The sequence below is a fragment of the Anguilla rostrata genome, chromosome 5, assembly GCF_018555375.3.
Source record: "Anguilla rostrata isolate EN2019 chromosome 5, ASM1855537v3, whole genome shotgun sequence".
In the NCBI taxonomy this organism is placed as follows: Eukaryota; Metazoa; Chordata; class Actinopteri; order Anguilliformes; family Anguillidae; genus Anguilla; species Anguilla rostrata.
The window spans coordinates 3,321,155-3,333,450 of NC_057937.1; the positions used below are offsets into that span (position 1 = coordinate 3,321,155).

General features: G+C 44.4%; 1 protein-coding gene across 19 annotated transcripts in view; it reads left to right on the forward strand.

The window, feature by feature from the left end:
* ptprdb (protein tyrosine phosphatase receptor type Db) overlaps positions 1 to 12,296 on the forward strand; it is a 317,622-nt gene that overhangs the window by 258,977 nt on the left and 46,349 nt on the right. For 9 of the 19 annotated variants that reach the window (XM_064334592.1, XM_064334595.1, XM_064334599.1 and 6 more), the window contains 7 exons: positions 1,678 to 1,695; positions 4,105 to 4,215; positions 7,306 to 7,575; positions 8,154 to 8,735; positions 8,979 to 9,124; positions 9,452 to 9,596; positions 11,797 to 12,117. In XM_064334592.1, the coding sequence (XP_064190662.1) occupies positions 1,678 to 1,695; positions 4,105 to 4,215; positions 7,306 to 7,575; positions 8,154 to 8,735; positions 8,979 to 9,124; positions 9,452 to 9,596; positions 11,797 to 12,117 (1,593 nt within the window). The remainder of the gene's footprint in view (positions 1 to 1,677; positions 1,696 to 4,104; positions 4,216 to 7,305; positions 7,576 to 8,153; positions 8,736 to 8,978; positions 9,125 to 9,451; positions 9,597 to 11,796; positions 12,118 to 12,296) is intronic. The other 10 variants (XM_064334597.1, XM_064334610.1, XM_064334598.1 and 7 more) reach the window with 3 other exon arrangements.

Consider the following 12,296-nt stretch of genomic DNA (forward strand, 5'->3'; position numbering starts at 1 on the left):
TTTGTTTGTGTTAGTTTCATTTATTTATTTATTTATCTTGCATTTTAACCAAAACTTACGAAAGTTTGCCTTGAAAGTTTGCGTCGGGAACAGTCCTCCTTCTTCCACTGGAATATTTTTCCACAAAATGAAATTAGCCACAGTAGTGTGCGAGATCGCGCAGTAGCTACGCCCCCCCCCCAACCCCTCCCAATCCCAAAATCTACAGCCCCCGCTTCCAGTGTAGACTCCAGCTTTCTGCTTCTCTTTCTTCCCTTTGGCGAAATCCTAATATACCCTTTCCTGAACCCCAAAATTTCTCATTTTTGCTCGATATTTCAGAAATGTTGACTTTTTAATTCAAAATTTATCATCTAGAATAAGGTTTTTTAATTATAGTGTAGATACAGTATTTGCTTGTAATAAGTCATTGGTAATGATAGCATTAGTGTTTAATCCAGGGCTGCCCAACCCTGTTCCTGGAGGTCTACCATCCTGTAGGCTTTCACTCCAACCCTAACAAAGCACACCTCATTCAACAGCTAGAGATCTTGTTGAGCTGCTAATTATTAGAATCAGGTGTGCCAAATTAGGATTGAAATGAAAACCTACAGGATGGTAAATCTCCAGGAACAGGGTTGGACAGCCCTGGTTTAAGTTGTTTGGTCGTCTGTCCTCCCAGAATTCTTAGCTGTGGCCTGTCCTGTAATGTCGCCTCTTGTGAACCTGCCTTTTGCTTGTTGTCAGCAGTTCTGTTTTAAATTAACCTTCTTTTTTTCATGTAAGAATGAGACATGAATTCTCCTGTGAAGTAGAGTATATAAAACTATAAAATCTGTACCGAAAATCCTCAAGAATATAATGATATCTCTATGCTGTTTTTTCTTCTCTCCGTATTTTAATTCTCCAGAATCCTTTGGTAAGTGCTTAGATCTGAAGCACACTTCACTCCCCACTAATTTTCACGTTCCCACTACTGTTAAAATGCATGGCATGCATTTTACTAACTGTTAGCGTAGCCACCTGACTCTCGTAGTGGCACACACTACCACACAGCTGTTGTAGTGGCAACCTTACCAGCACCTGTCTGAAGCACACAAACATCACTTAGATGTAGTTGTTTAGAAGCCATATACCCACCTGAAAAAAAACACTTCCCTTCCTGCTTTTACCTGTATGAAACTTATCTCTCTTTCACTCACTCACTTGCTCACTCCCTTACTGTCTGACTCTCTATCAATAGTCAGTGGTGGTGTTCTAATATGCTGTAGAGGTAAACAAAACAAAAAAAACAAACCCGAGTACCTGTGTCAGGGGTTTGTGGTTATCTTAAGGGTTTAAGGCTTCCCGTTTTCAGTGTTTCCCCCTTTATACCCAAATCCCTTTAGTCCTTCAGTACCTGCAAAGTGCTCTCTCAGAAGCCAAGCCACTTCAAAATGGCCGCTCCCTTACGGGATGCCGAGCGACTTGCCCTTTGACCTGCTACTGCTATCTATGATAATCCTGTTTTGAGTAAATCAATCTCTCTCTCTTTCTCTCTTCTATCTATCTATCTCTCTCTCCCTTCTTCCTAGTACCTTTTTTATTGACTTACTCTGTTAAATCTAATTTGATTCTTCTTCCCAAGCCCCAGCCTTCTTCTTCTTCTACTAATGCTTCTTCTTTCTAATCTTATTTGCATTCATATTATCCACCCAGGTGGTACACCAATAAGAGGTAAGAGTGCTGAACTAACGTTCACAGAATGAAATATTTCATTCTTGGTCACCCTCTCATCCACCCCCCGACCCCCCCGCATCCCTAGCCCCTCCACCCCCCACCACCCCACATCCTGTCACCTCAAACCGCCAGCGCATCGCTTCCGTACCTCCATCCCCACTTATTTGTCCCGTTAAGTTAAACAACATCGAGGCGCCATTTTGCTTCCCTTCGGTTCAGCTTTTTTTTTTTTTTTGCTTTTTCGAAAAAAAAAGAAGCGCACATTTTATACCTGAGCATCTGTTTGCCTTTTTCCAGATACGATACGCTTTCCTTGCGACGCAAAGAAAGCGCATCGGTATTTAGTTTTCCCGGTTGATTGATTTTTTAATTTTTTTATTTTTTAAATTCCCCCTGAAATCATTTCTCTTTTTGGCCAAAGTCACGCAGTCACAGCGACTCATGTGTCCCTCTTTTTTGTCCGACTAAAGCAACCAAGCACATTTTTCCCCTTTAGCTGCTCTTGTTCAGCACTGTAAACTCGGACGGTGTGGATTCACGCAGACACGCTGAAGACATTTCCTCTCCTCTGCTTTATGCTCTTTTTATTTACTTTTTTAAACTTTTCAAATAAATAATTTCAAGCTTTTTCCCCCCCTCTGTCCTCTATTTGCTTTCTACTACTTTCTTTAAAAAAAAAAAAAGCCCCAAACAACCACTTTTTTGATAAAGTTTCTGAGGAGCTTTTTTTCTTCCACCTTCTTCTTCTTCTTCTTCTTCTTCCTGGGTTGAAGGCTCTTACTTTTTTGCATTTTTTATTTTTTCTGATTCTTCAGGGTTTGGGGAAGGATAACACCTGCTCTGCGCCCGACTGGCTCTTTTTGCCGCTTTTGACTGTATGACTGAAGTGTCAGAACGGTTTGACGCTCAAAGCAAATTTTGCTCGGGTTTTGTGACACCACACTGCTGATCCCATTGGTGGATTTTATGGGTGTGTCTTTTGGTAACCCAATCAAAGCCACAGCAGTAGTTGGTTTTCTTTCTTGTCTGGCCAAGGCCGCCATTTTGAATTTGTCTTCTAATACAACTGCATTTTATTTTTCAGCTAAGGGTTGACAAAAGGTTGTAAGTTGCACTGGCACACACTTCTTGCTCTTGGAAGAGATTTGCATGTCGACTATTTTGCAATTTATAGCAATATTTTGGGTTCATTCACTATGTTTATTTGTATTTATTGTAATTTTTTTCTGATGAAGCAGCTGTTTCTGTTTTTTTTCCTCCCCCTACATGCTGAAGTTTTTGTTGGCTTCTATCAGATGAAGACCAAGCCCCTCCCACTCCCCGCTCCCCCCTCCCCCCACCTCACATAGACTAGTGCTATGAACTGTTTCTCAGTCTTTATTCCTTTCTACTGTTTACTCTTGTTATGCTGCTTTTGTAAACTGTTAACCTTGTTTTAGTTTTTTTTTAAGTATTTCTTTTTTTAAGTCATGCTTCCCTTGAAGCAGTCTCCACTCATTCCCATATTGATCAGTCAAATGAAATGTTTGATATTGCAGGGCCTGCCCACAACTCCCCTGAAATTGATATCAAGCACGCAGATCCGATATATTTTATATTATATAAACTGTATATTTAAGTATATCCCTTATTTTCTAAAATTGGCAAAATATGCAATACAGGTTAACACTGATGCATATATATTAATTTATGTCCTTTTCAATTACATGTAATTATGAGAAAGAGCTGCATGGTACCTGTATCATATATAAATCCAGCAGATATGTTAAAAGAGACGTTATATTGTTTTTACGAATGTATGACCGAAGTCAGTAGAAAACATTTCATTTTAGTGTTAAACACGTTAGGCCCCCGCTCAGTCTAAAATGTCTAAAATGTTATTACAATTTCTGATGCAGCTTTATGTTTTGCAGTCTCAGAAATTAATCGGCGATATTGTAATATAAACGATATATTTATGAGTGTATATATATATTTAAAATAAGATGAAAGACATCCTGCTATAATCACTGGTGCAATTATTTACTTGTGTGTGTGTGTGTGAAATAGTACATAGCCTTTTATAATAGTTGTGCGCAATGTTAGACATAAAATTACAAGCAGCATGCTTGTGACGTATACTTTGTTGTAACTATGAAGGATATATCCTGCTACTGTAATGAATATACGATCATATAGAAACATGCGCTACTGTTTCATAAGGGCTGGCTTGGAGCAAATAACAAGAACTGAGCTAGCCTGCTGTACTGCAGTTACCAGGCCACAGAGAGATAGGGCTTCATCAGGACACTGAGAAATGTTTTTTTTTTTTTTTTTGTTATGGGGGGATTGTTCGCTGGGGAAGCCGTCTTTAACGGGCCGCTGCGCTCCATGCTCTCTGTCACCCCCCCCCCCCCCCCCCTCCAGGTGCGCTACAGATCGAGCAGAGCGAAGAGTCGGACCAGGGCAAGTACGAGTGCGTCGCCACCAACAGCGGCGGAACTCGATACTCCGCCCCTGCCAATCTCTACGTCAGAGGTACGGTAAAAAAAAAACCACAAAAAAAAACAAAATGGCACTCGCTGCTGAACAGAAAAAAGAGAACACATGAAACTCTGTTTTTTGGTTGTTTTTTTTACATGCTTACCTTTTTTTTTTTGTTGATTATGTTGATACGATTTTTGGATTTTGTCTTGTGTGAGGACTGTGATTAGGCCTGTCCAGGGTGTATTCCTGCCTCTCGCCCAAAGCATGCTGGGATAGGCTCCAGCACCTCCTGCGACCCTGCCCAGGATAAGCGGGTATAGATAATGGATGGATGTATTGCTCTCAAGTATTGGTTTTCTCACGTCAGTGCTGTTGAGGTTTCCTAACTGTAGTGACTCGTCTCATTAGCACTGGGCTTATGAAGGAGAGGGAGGGCTTCCCTGACAAATACTCTTCTCCCAGTGAACAGATTCTTCTTCTGCTGATTCTTCATTTTATTCTTCCTCCTCCTCCTCCTCCTCCTCTTCTTCTCAGAATGCCTTCTTGAAAGAGAGTTAACACAATATGTCGGACAGACTTAGCTTCAATTAAGCCTTGATTGTTACGTTTTTAGGAATTGTAATTATATGCAATTTTAACAAATTATAATTATTGTCACTACTGGGATTACTTTTTTGAAGGTAATTCAACATTGTTAGTACTGATTGTATTGTGTGTCTTTGAGTGGATTTTGATCAGAGCAGACACATTAAGTACTTGCCTGAGTTGGAAGCATATTTTTGTTCTTTCCAACCTCATAACAGGGAAGATTTTGTGTAAATTTAATAAATAATTCCAGGCATGGCGTCACAGGGCACCTTTCAGTCAAGTCCCATTGTTCTGTGTGCGTGTGCGTGTGTGTGTGTGTGTGTGTGTGTGTTTGAGATCAAAAGTACGTTAGCTGATTTTAACTCATGTATTTTGTATTGAAGGAGTGTAAAAATAAAAAAACTCTTTAAAATTCATTGCTGAAACACAAGGACCGCAGTATGATTGTATTAGCCTTATTTCAACAGAGCTTCCAGAACAATGGAGTCTCAAAATCGTGATTGAAGAGGTTCAAGTAGAGCTAAAGTTACGCTGCCGAACGCCTTGATTATTTCTTTCACCTCTCTCTCTCTCTCTCTCTCTCTCTCTCTTTCCTCTGTTTTCTCCTCTACTCACTTTATTACGCTCTGCATCAAACGCTTCCACAGAGCTGCGAGAAGGTTGGTGCGATCTTTTAACCGTCTGTTAAATTCCACTGATCAAAAAAGAAAATGAATAAAAAACACACACCGCAAATGAAACGAAGCCGCTCCATGTCATCGTCTGTGCACACGTTTACGTTCATCTGTTGTTATTTCCATTATATACGCCTGTGTTTCCGTGTGGTCTTCCCCCGGTCTTGCCCTGGTTCCGATGATTGACAGTCTACTGAGAGGTGCATGCTGGGAATGTTTATTTCAGGAGTGCGCGGTGTCCTCAGACAGCAGCCTTTCCCTGCTGTCTGTTCAGTGTTCCTGCTTGGGTCATGTCTTTCTGCATTGATTGCCTCAGAGGGTGAATTACCCTTAACGTTTTGTGTTATACTGCAGCGGGAGCAAGCTTTCTGAAAGACGTTTCACTCGTCTGAGTAGTCATGTTTTTATCGCTGACTGTAAAGGCCTTGGATTGATATTTTATTTTTTGCTTCTCCTGCTTTAAACTGGATGTTTTTGTATTTTAGGACAAAATCAATACGATCCGAAAATATTACAATAACTCACAAAAAAAAAATTCTGTACACGCAGACACACACGCAACCATACTCACACACGCTCACACACACCTGTGATTAGAGTACTAGAGTGGTAATTAGATTCTTTTTTTCTTGCCGTGATACATTATGAACAATGCGCTGACATTTTCATTAATAGGACAACATTATCTCTTTGGGGATACGATTTAATGAAAATCATTAATTATTTAATAAGTGTGCTGTTGTTGGGATTGGTGCCAGCCGTTCCACGGATATGTGCTAACCGTAGCAATGGGTTTTTATCTTTTTTATCTGTAGCGAGGGGATCCTCATTAGGACTTTATAAAAAGAAGCCATTACAGTATTTATTATGGCTGCTTTTAAAATCGTCTGACTGTAATTGTGAGACCGCATTTTATTGATGACCAAAGCATTTAGTTGGAAATGAATGGAATGAACTTCCACTGGGCCTGGATAACGGTTCTGTTTGTATAACAGCATGGCCGTTGGGAGAGGACAGACGCTAATGCACTTTTTCATTGCGTCTTTGGCCAGACTGTTGTTCTTTTTTTGGAATCTAAGCACGATGTCTGTCCTCTGTTAGACATGCTACCCCGATTGTAGACACGCGCTGCGTAACAGTGTTAACAAGCAAACCTGTTCATAGCCAGACTCAAATTCTTCTTCTGGCAGTTGGTCTGACGAAGTTTCGTTGTATACAGCTTACCTACTTTGACGATTACATTTATTTCAATAGTTCAAAATTGAATTTTTTTTTTTACTCCATTGACACCTACAGCGACATGAATTTAAGTGACCTTTGACCCCGTGTTTGATGTACTCTGAGCAGAAACACTGACCCCCCCCCCCCAAATGCCGCCCATTGAGTTCCTGTGAAACCCCTGCAGTATCTGGCCTATAACTGCCCCGCATGCCCCAGAAACCCTCTGCTGCTTGTCTTGCTGTTGGCTGGAATATGGGCTTTTTTCAGGAGCTACTGTATGTGTCATGTGACACCGTGTTGTTCCAGCACATTCCATGCCTTAACTGGAAGTTCTGAGCGCTGCAGTCGATGCTGCCGACCCTCCAGCTCCGCCGTGGCGCTGCGTTGGTTGTTGTGTGTGTTGTGTGTGTCTTGCGCATGCTTGTTGTGTGTTGCGTCATCCCGCGGGCTGTCCGTCGAGAAGCCCCGTTCATTTCAAATGACCTCGCGCGTGAATCTTAATCATTTTTGGATTGGATTTGGATCATGTCATTTGCTTAGAGCCATTTTTAAATTGAAGATTCACAACTGAAATCGGTTAGCTTTTTCTGTTCTTTGAGTGAAATTGAAGTAGGAAATAATGTTAACTCCTCTGTGCCCCCCCCCACCCCCCCCCCAGTCCGCCGAGTCCCGCCCAGATTCTCCATCCCTCCGACGGACAGCGAGATCATGCCGGGGGGGAGCGTCAACATCACCTGCGTGGCGGTGGGCTCCCCCATGCCCTACGTCAAGTGGATGCTGGGGGCCGAGGACCTGACGCCCGAGGACGACATGCCCATCGGCCGGAACGTCCTGGAGCTCACCGACGTGCGCCAGTCCGCCAACTACACCTGCGTGGCCATGTCCACCCTGGGCGTCATCGAGGCCGTGGCCCAGATCACGGTCAAAGGTGAGCGGCTGTCCCCGCGCTCTGATTGGACGAGAGGAAATTTGGACTTTCCTCAGGGTTCCCATATAAGTACACGTTTAAAAATGCCTCCCCGGTATTTTTATGTGGTGTTTAGTCTCCTCAGAATGTAACGTGATGTCATCACAGGCTGAGCTTTTGGAAAGTCCACATTCTTTCGATGGCGGAACATGCTTGGCTATTTTTTCCCCAAGACAAAACGAACGAAAATAATAATTAAATAACAGAGCGAATAAGAACAAAGTTACGTGCAAAGTCCAGCAACAATTGCAAAACAAGTTAAAAATAGTTTGGATAAGGGGCAAACAAGTGCACTTCGGGGACCAATGTTCCACAGACAGTGGCATCTTACTTCAGATCTATCCAGGATAATAAAAATATTGATTACAGCAAAGTACACACCATGGTCTTTGGCAGAGTTAAGCAGTAGTCAGCTGCAGTACAGAGTGTTTACATGCCACTGCCTGTGTTACAGCACAGTGTAGATGGAAGCGCGTTAAACGGTGAAAATTAAAATGTGCCTCCTCGTTAACGGGGGCCTGTGTGTGCCGCCCCTCCAGCGTTGCCTAAGGCGCCCGGCGTTCCCGTGGTAACGGAGAGGACGGCCACGAGCATCACACTGACGTGGGACTCCGGGAACCCGGAGCCGGTCTCCTACTACATCATCCAGCACAAGTCCAAGGCGTCCGAGGACACGTACAAGGAGATCGACGGGGTGGCCACCACGCGCTACAGCGTGGGCGGGCTCAGCCCCTACTCGGACTACGAGTTCCGGGTGGTGGCGGTGAACAACATCGGGCGGGGCCCGGCGAGCGAGGCCATCGAGGCGCGGACGGCGGAGCAGGCGCCCAGCACCGCCCCCCGCCAGGTCAGAGGTCGCATGCTGAGCAGCACCACCGCCATCACGCACTGGGACGAGCCCGAGGAGGCCAACGGCCAGATCATGGGCTACCGGGTCTACTACACCACCGAGCCCAACCAGCACGTCAACCTGTGGCACAAGCAGATGGTGCGGGGGGCCAACTTCCTCACCATCCAGGGCCTGACGCCCAACAAGACCTACTTCATCAAGGTCCTCGCCTTCACCTCAGTGGGAGACGGGCCGCTGTCCCCCGACCTGCAGATCATCGCAAAGACGGGAGGTGTGTGTGTGTGTGTGTGTGTGTGTGTGTGTGTGTCTGTGTGTGTGTGGTGTGTCTGTGTCTGTGTCTGTGTGTTTGTTGTATGTCTCTACGTGTGTGTGTGTGTGAGTGTGCACAAAACGCTTGCCTGTGTGAATGTTGGTGTGCCTTCGTATATAAATCGATGTGTTTTCATAACCGTGAGTTTAACGTCCCCCTGTCTACTTTTTAATTGTGCGTTCGCTTTCCCTTTTTAATTCCTAGTTCCGTCCCAGCCGACCGACTTCAAAGGAGAAGCCAAATCAGAAACAAGTATACTGTTGTCATGGGTACCGCCCTCGCAGAACGGTCAAGACAATCAAATTACTGGATATGAACTGGTGTACCGAAGAGGAGATGAAAAGGAAGAGGTAGCCGTTTCTGTCCAATTATGTTCTTTCGATTCTCCTCAACGGTTATAAACTTGGAGAAATGTATTACTGTGCGCTAAAGTGAATTGCTTCCCGTATCAGATATTTGGTAATTACACTGCAGTATCTTACAGAAAGCAAAGTGAAAAAAGGCTGCTACTGCAGTGTGTTTGGCTGTAAGATGGAGAGCGCACAAGATATTTCATCTCTATGAATCAATCCCTGAGGCAAAAACGCTTCGTTTTTTTTTGTTCTCGAGCGTCAGGTTTAAATTTAGGAAGCGGCGTGCCTACTCGGCACTAACGACGCGTACTTCCTGGTCCCCAGAAACGGGTCAGCTTCGAGCCCACGACCACCTTCCTGCTGAAGGACCTGAAGCCCTTCACCACCTACACCTTCATGCTGGCGGCTCGCAGCAAACACGGGGTCGGGGCGTACACCAACGAGATCTCCACCGAGACCCCCCAAACACGTAGGTCCTCTTCCTGCCCTCTGAGCTCGTACCCGCGTCTCTGCTCTCCATTTGGACGTGTGCGTCGTACCCTATTACATGAATTTAAATAAAGTTTTTTTAATTAGAAAAAAGAAAAAAAAGGCCCTTCCATTCATGCAGTTCTGTCAAAGAACAAATCCTGACCAGGACCAACAGTGACACTGCAAAAAATGTCTGTCTTAACAAGTGTTTTAGTCTTGCAATAAGACTTGAAATCTTAAATAAATATTAGCATGTTTTCAGTTACTGGTTTCTTGAGTGAAATTTTCTTACCAATTGGCAGATCTTGAAATAGGTTAAACTGTCTTACCTCAGTGACCTTATTTTTGTGTTATTTAGCAAATAAGTAATAGAAATAAGATTTTAAGTCTAAATATTAGACTAAAATACTTGTTGAGATTTTTTGCGGTTTTGCTGTGAAGTTTCAGAAAGATTACTGCTCCTCGTCCAAACTATTTTTAACAGGGCTGTTTACATGTTCCAAATGGGGAAAGTCATTTTTTTCAGAGACGTTTTTGTTTATCGGTCTGCTGAGAAAGAAAGAAAGTTCCAGAAGAAGTGTAACTGATTCAGACAAAAACTGGCGCGGAAGCCCCAGCAGCTCTCTGATTGGGCGTTTAAGTGGGCGTGCTCCTTCAACAAAGCAATGCATGAACAGGATTGGTGTGGGATTTCTGTCAATCGGCAAGGTTCTGTGGTGCTCAGAGGATGATAATAGGTCCACATCGATGACTGCATCTAGATTGCTTTACGAGTATCCGTACGATTCTTCGCATTTAAACAAAGGGAAATATTTATGATAAAGCCTTGCCCATTGACAATTCCACATCGGCTCAGGTATGGATTTGCATATTGTGATGGAGCTTTCAAAGTCCGCATACTTCTCCGTTCCAAGTTTTCATGGAGACTGATTGGCTCCCCTCCCCCACTGCAGCTGTCGAATGAGAAAGAGAGCTCACGCACAAGCATCCATCCTGAACAGAAACGACATCAGTTTTTAAGCTTTACCTCAACAGACCTCAAATAAATCAAGTCAGCCATTGCTCAGTTTATAAAATACATAAATTATTCTACGACCCAGTACATGGCCAAACCGAATGACCACTGACCTTGGTCTGGATTCAACCAACATATCTTTAAAACGTTGACTTGCGGTTATGTCAGGATTAGCATTTTAAATGGCGGAATCCAGGCTTTTATTTGGGCTCGTGTTGCAGTATAGCCCTGAGGTCTGGGTTAGTATCAGACGCAGTCCGAAGCTCAGCAAGGTGACCTGGCGATGGTAGGTAAAAAGGCCTTTCTGCAAGCCGTGCTTCTGGACATTCCGATTTGCATGCGATCGTGCCGCTGTGGGGGAACTCTCTGTAAAGTCAGTCTAGTCCCGTGGCTGTTTTGTCGTGGAGAGGTCAGGCTTTTACCACAATCCAACAGGCTTCGGAAAAGGTTGGTATGCGATACGGTATTTCCCAGAGCGAGAAAGTGTGGACACATCAACCTTTGGTTCATTTTTGGATTTGTGGTAATTGCTTTGGATAAAATGAGGGGAATAACGATTTCGACAGTAATTCAAATATTATTTTGTGTTTTCTTTAGAAAGTATGTTATTGTTTTTTGTGCTGCTCCATATTGTAGGAGACAATTATATGGTTACATAAGTTGGCAGAATTTGCACGAGGGAGATGGAGGTGTTTACTGTAGAAAGAGAAAAGATAGAACCGTAATGATTAATACGTCAAAGGTAGGTTACGTGTTACGTAAGGTTCATTTTGACACATCGCTTCTAACATTATCAGTGTCTTCCTCCTTACGGAACTTCAGTCCAAGGCCGCCCACAATCCATTGTGTTTGCCATTTTTTTCCCATGTCTTTTGTCACCTTGATTTCAACTCATCATAATTTCATTTAATTTGTTTGAAAACATGATTTCGGTCCTTGTAAATTTGTTTTCATTTTACGTTTTTTTTTTTTTTCCCTTTTTGTTTCCTTTTTGTTTGTTTGTTTGTTTCCACCATCACCCCCCCGAAACCCCTGGTCAACCTGCTTCCCCAACCCTTCTCCGAAAAACAAACGACATCAAACAAACCACCGATGGAATTAATCAAATAAAACTCCGCCCCCTCCTCCTCCTGCTCCTCCACCTGCTCCTCCTACTCCTCCTCCTCACGATCCGTCCAATCAGAGCCCTCGGCTCCGCCCCAGGATGTGAAATGCTCTAGCGCCAGCTCCACCAGCATCCTGGTAAGTTGGCGGCCTCCTCCGGCGGACTTACAGAACGGGATTATCGCCAAGTACTCGGTCCGGTACGCCGCCGCCGCCGTGGCGACGGCCGGCGAGAACGCGTCCTCCCCCGTCCGAGTCGCGGACCTCCCCCCCGAGAGCTTGCGCCACCTGCTGGAGAACCTGGAAAAGTGGACGGAGTACAGCGTGAGCGTGAGCGCTCACACGGGGGCGGGGCCCGGTCCCGCCAGCCTGCCGCTGCTCATCCGCACCGAGGAGGACGGTACGTTTAAACCAACCCCCACCCCACCTGGACCCCCCCGCGGTAGTCCTCCGAGCCTTCTTCTTCTTCTTCTCTGCTCGCTCCTCCTGAGTCTTCCGCCTACCCCTTCGCTTCCCAGCCTCACCTGCTCCTTCTAACCGCCATACCTCCTCTAAAACGCGTTTGACTCCGTTTTTCAA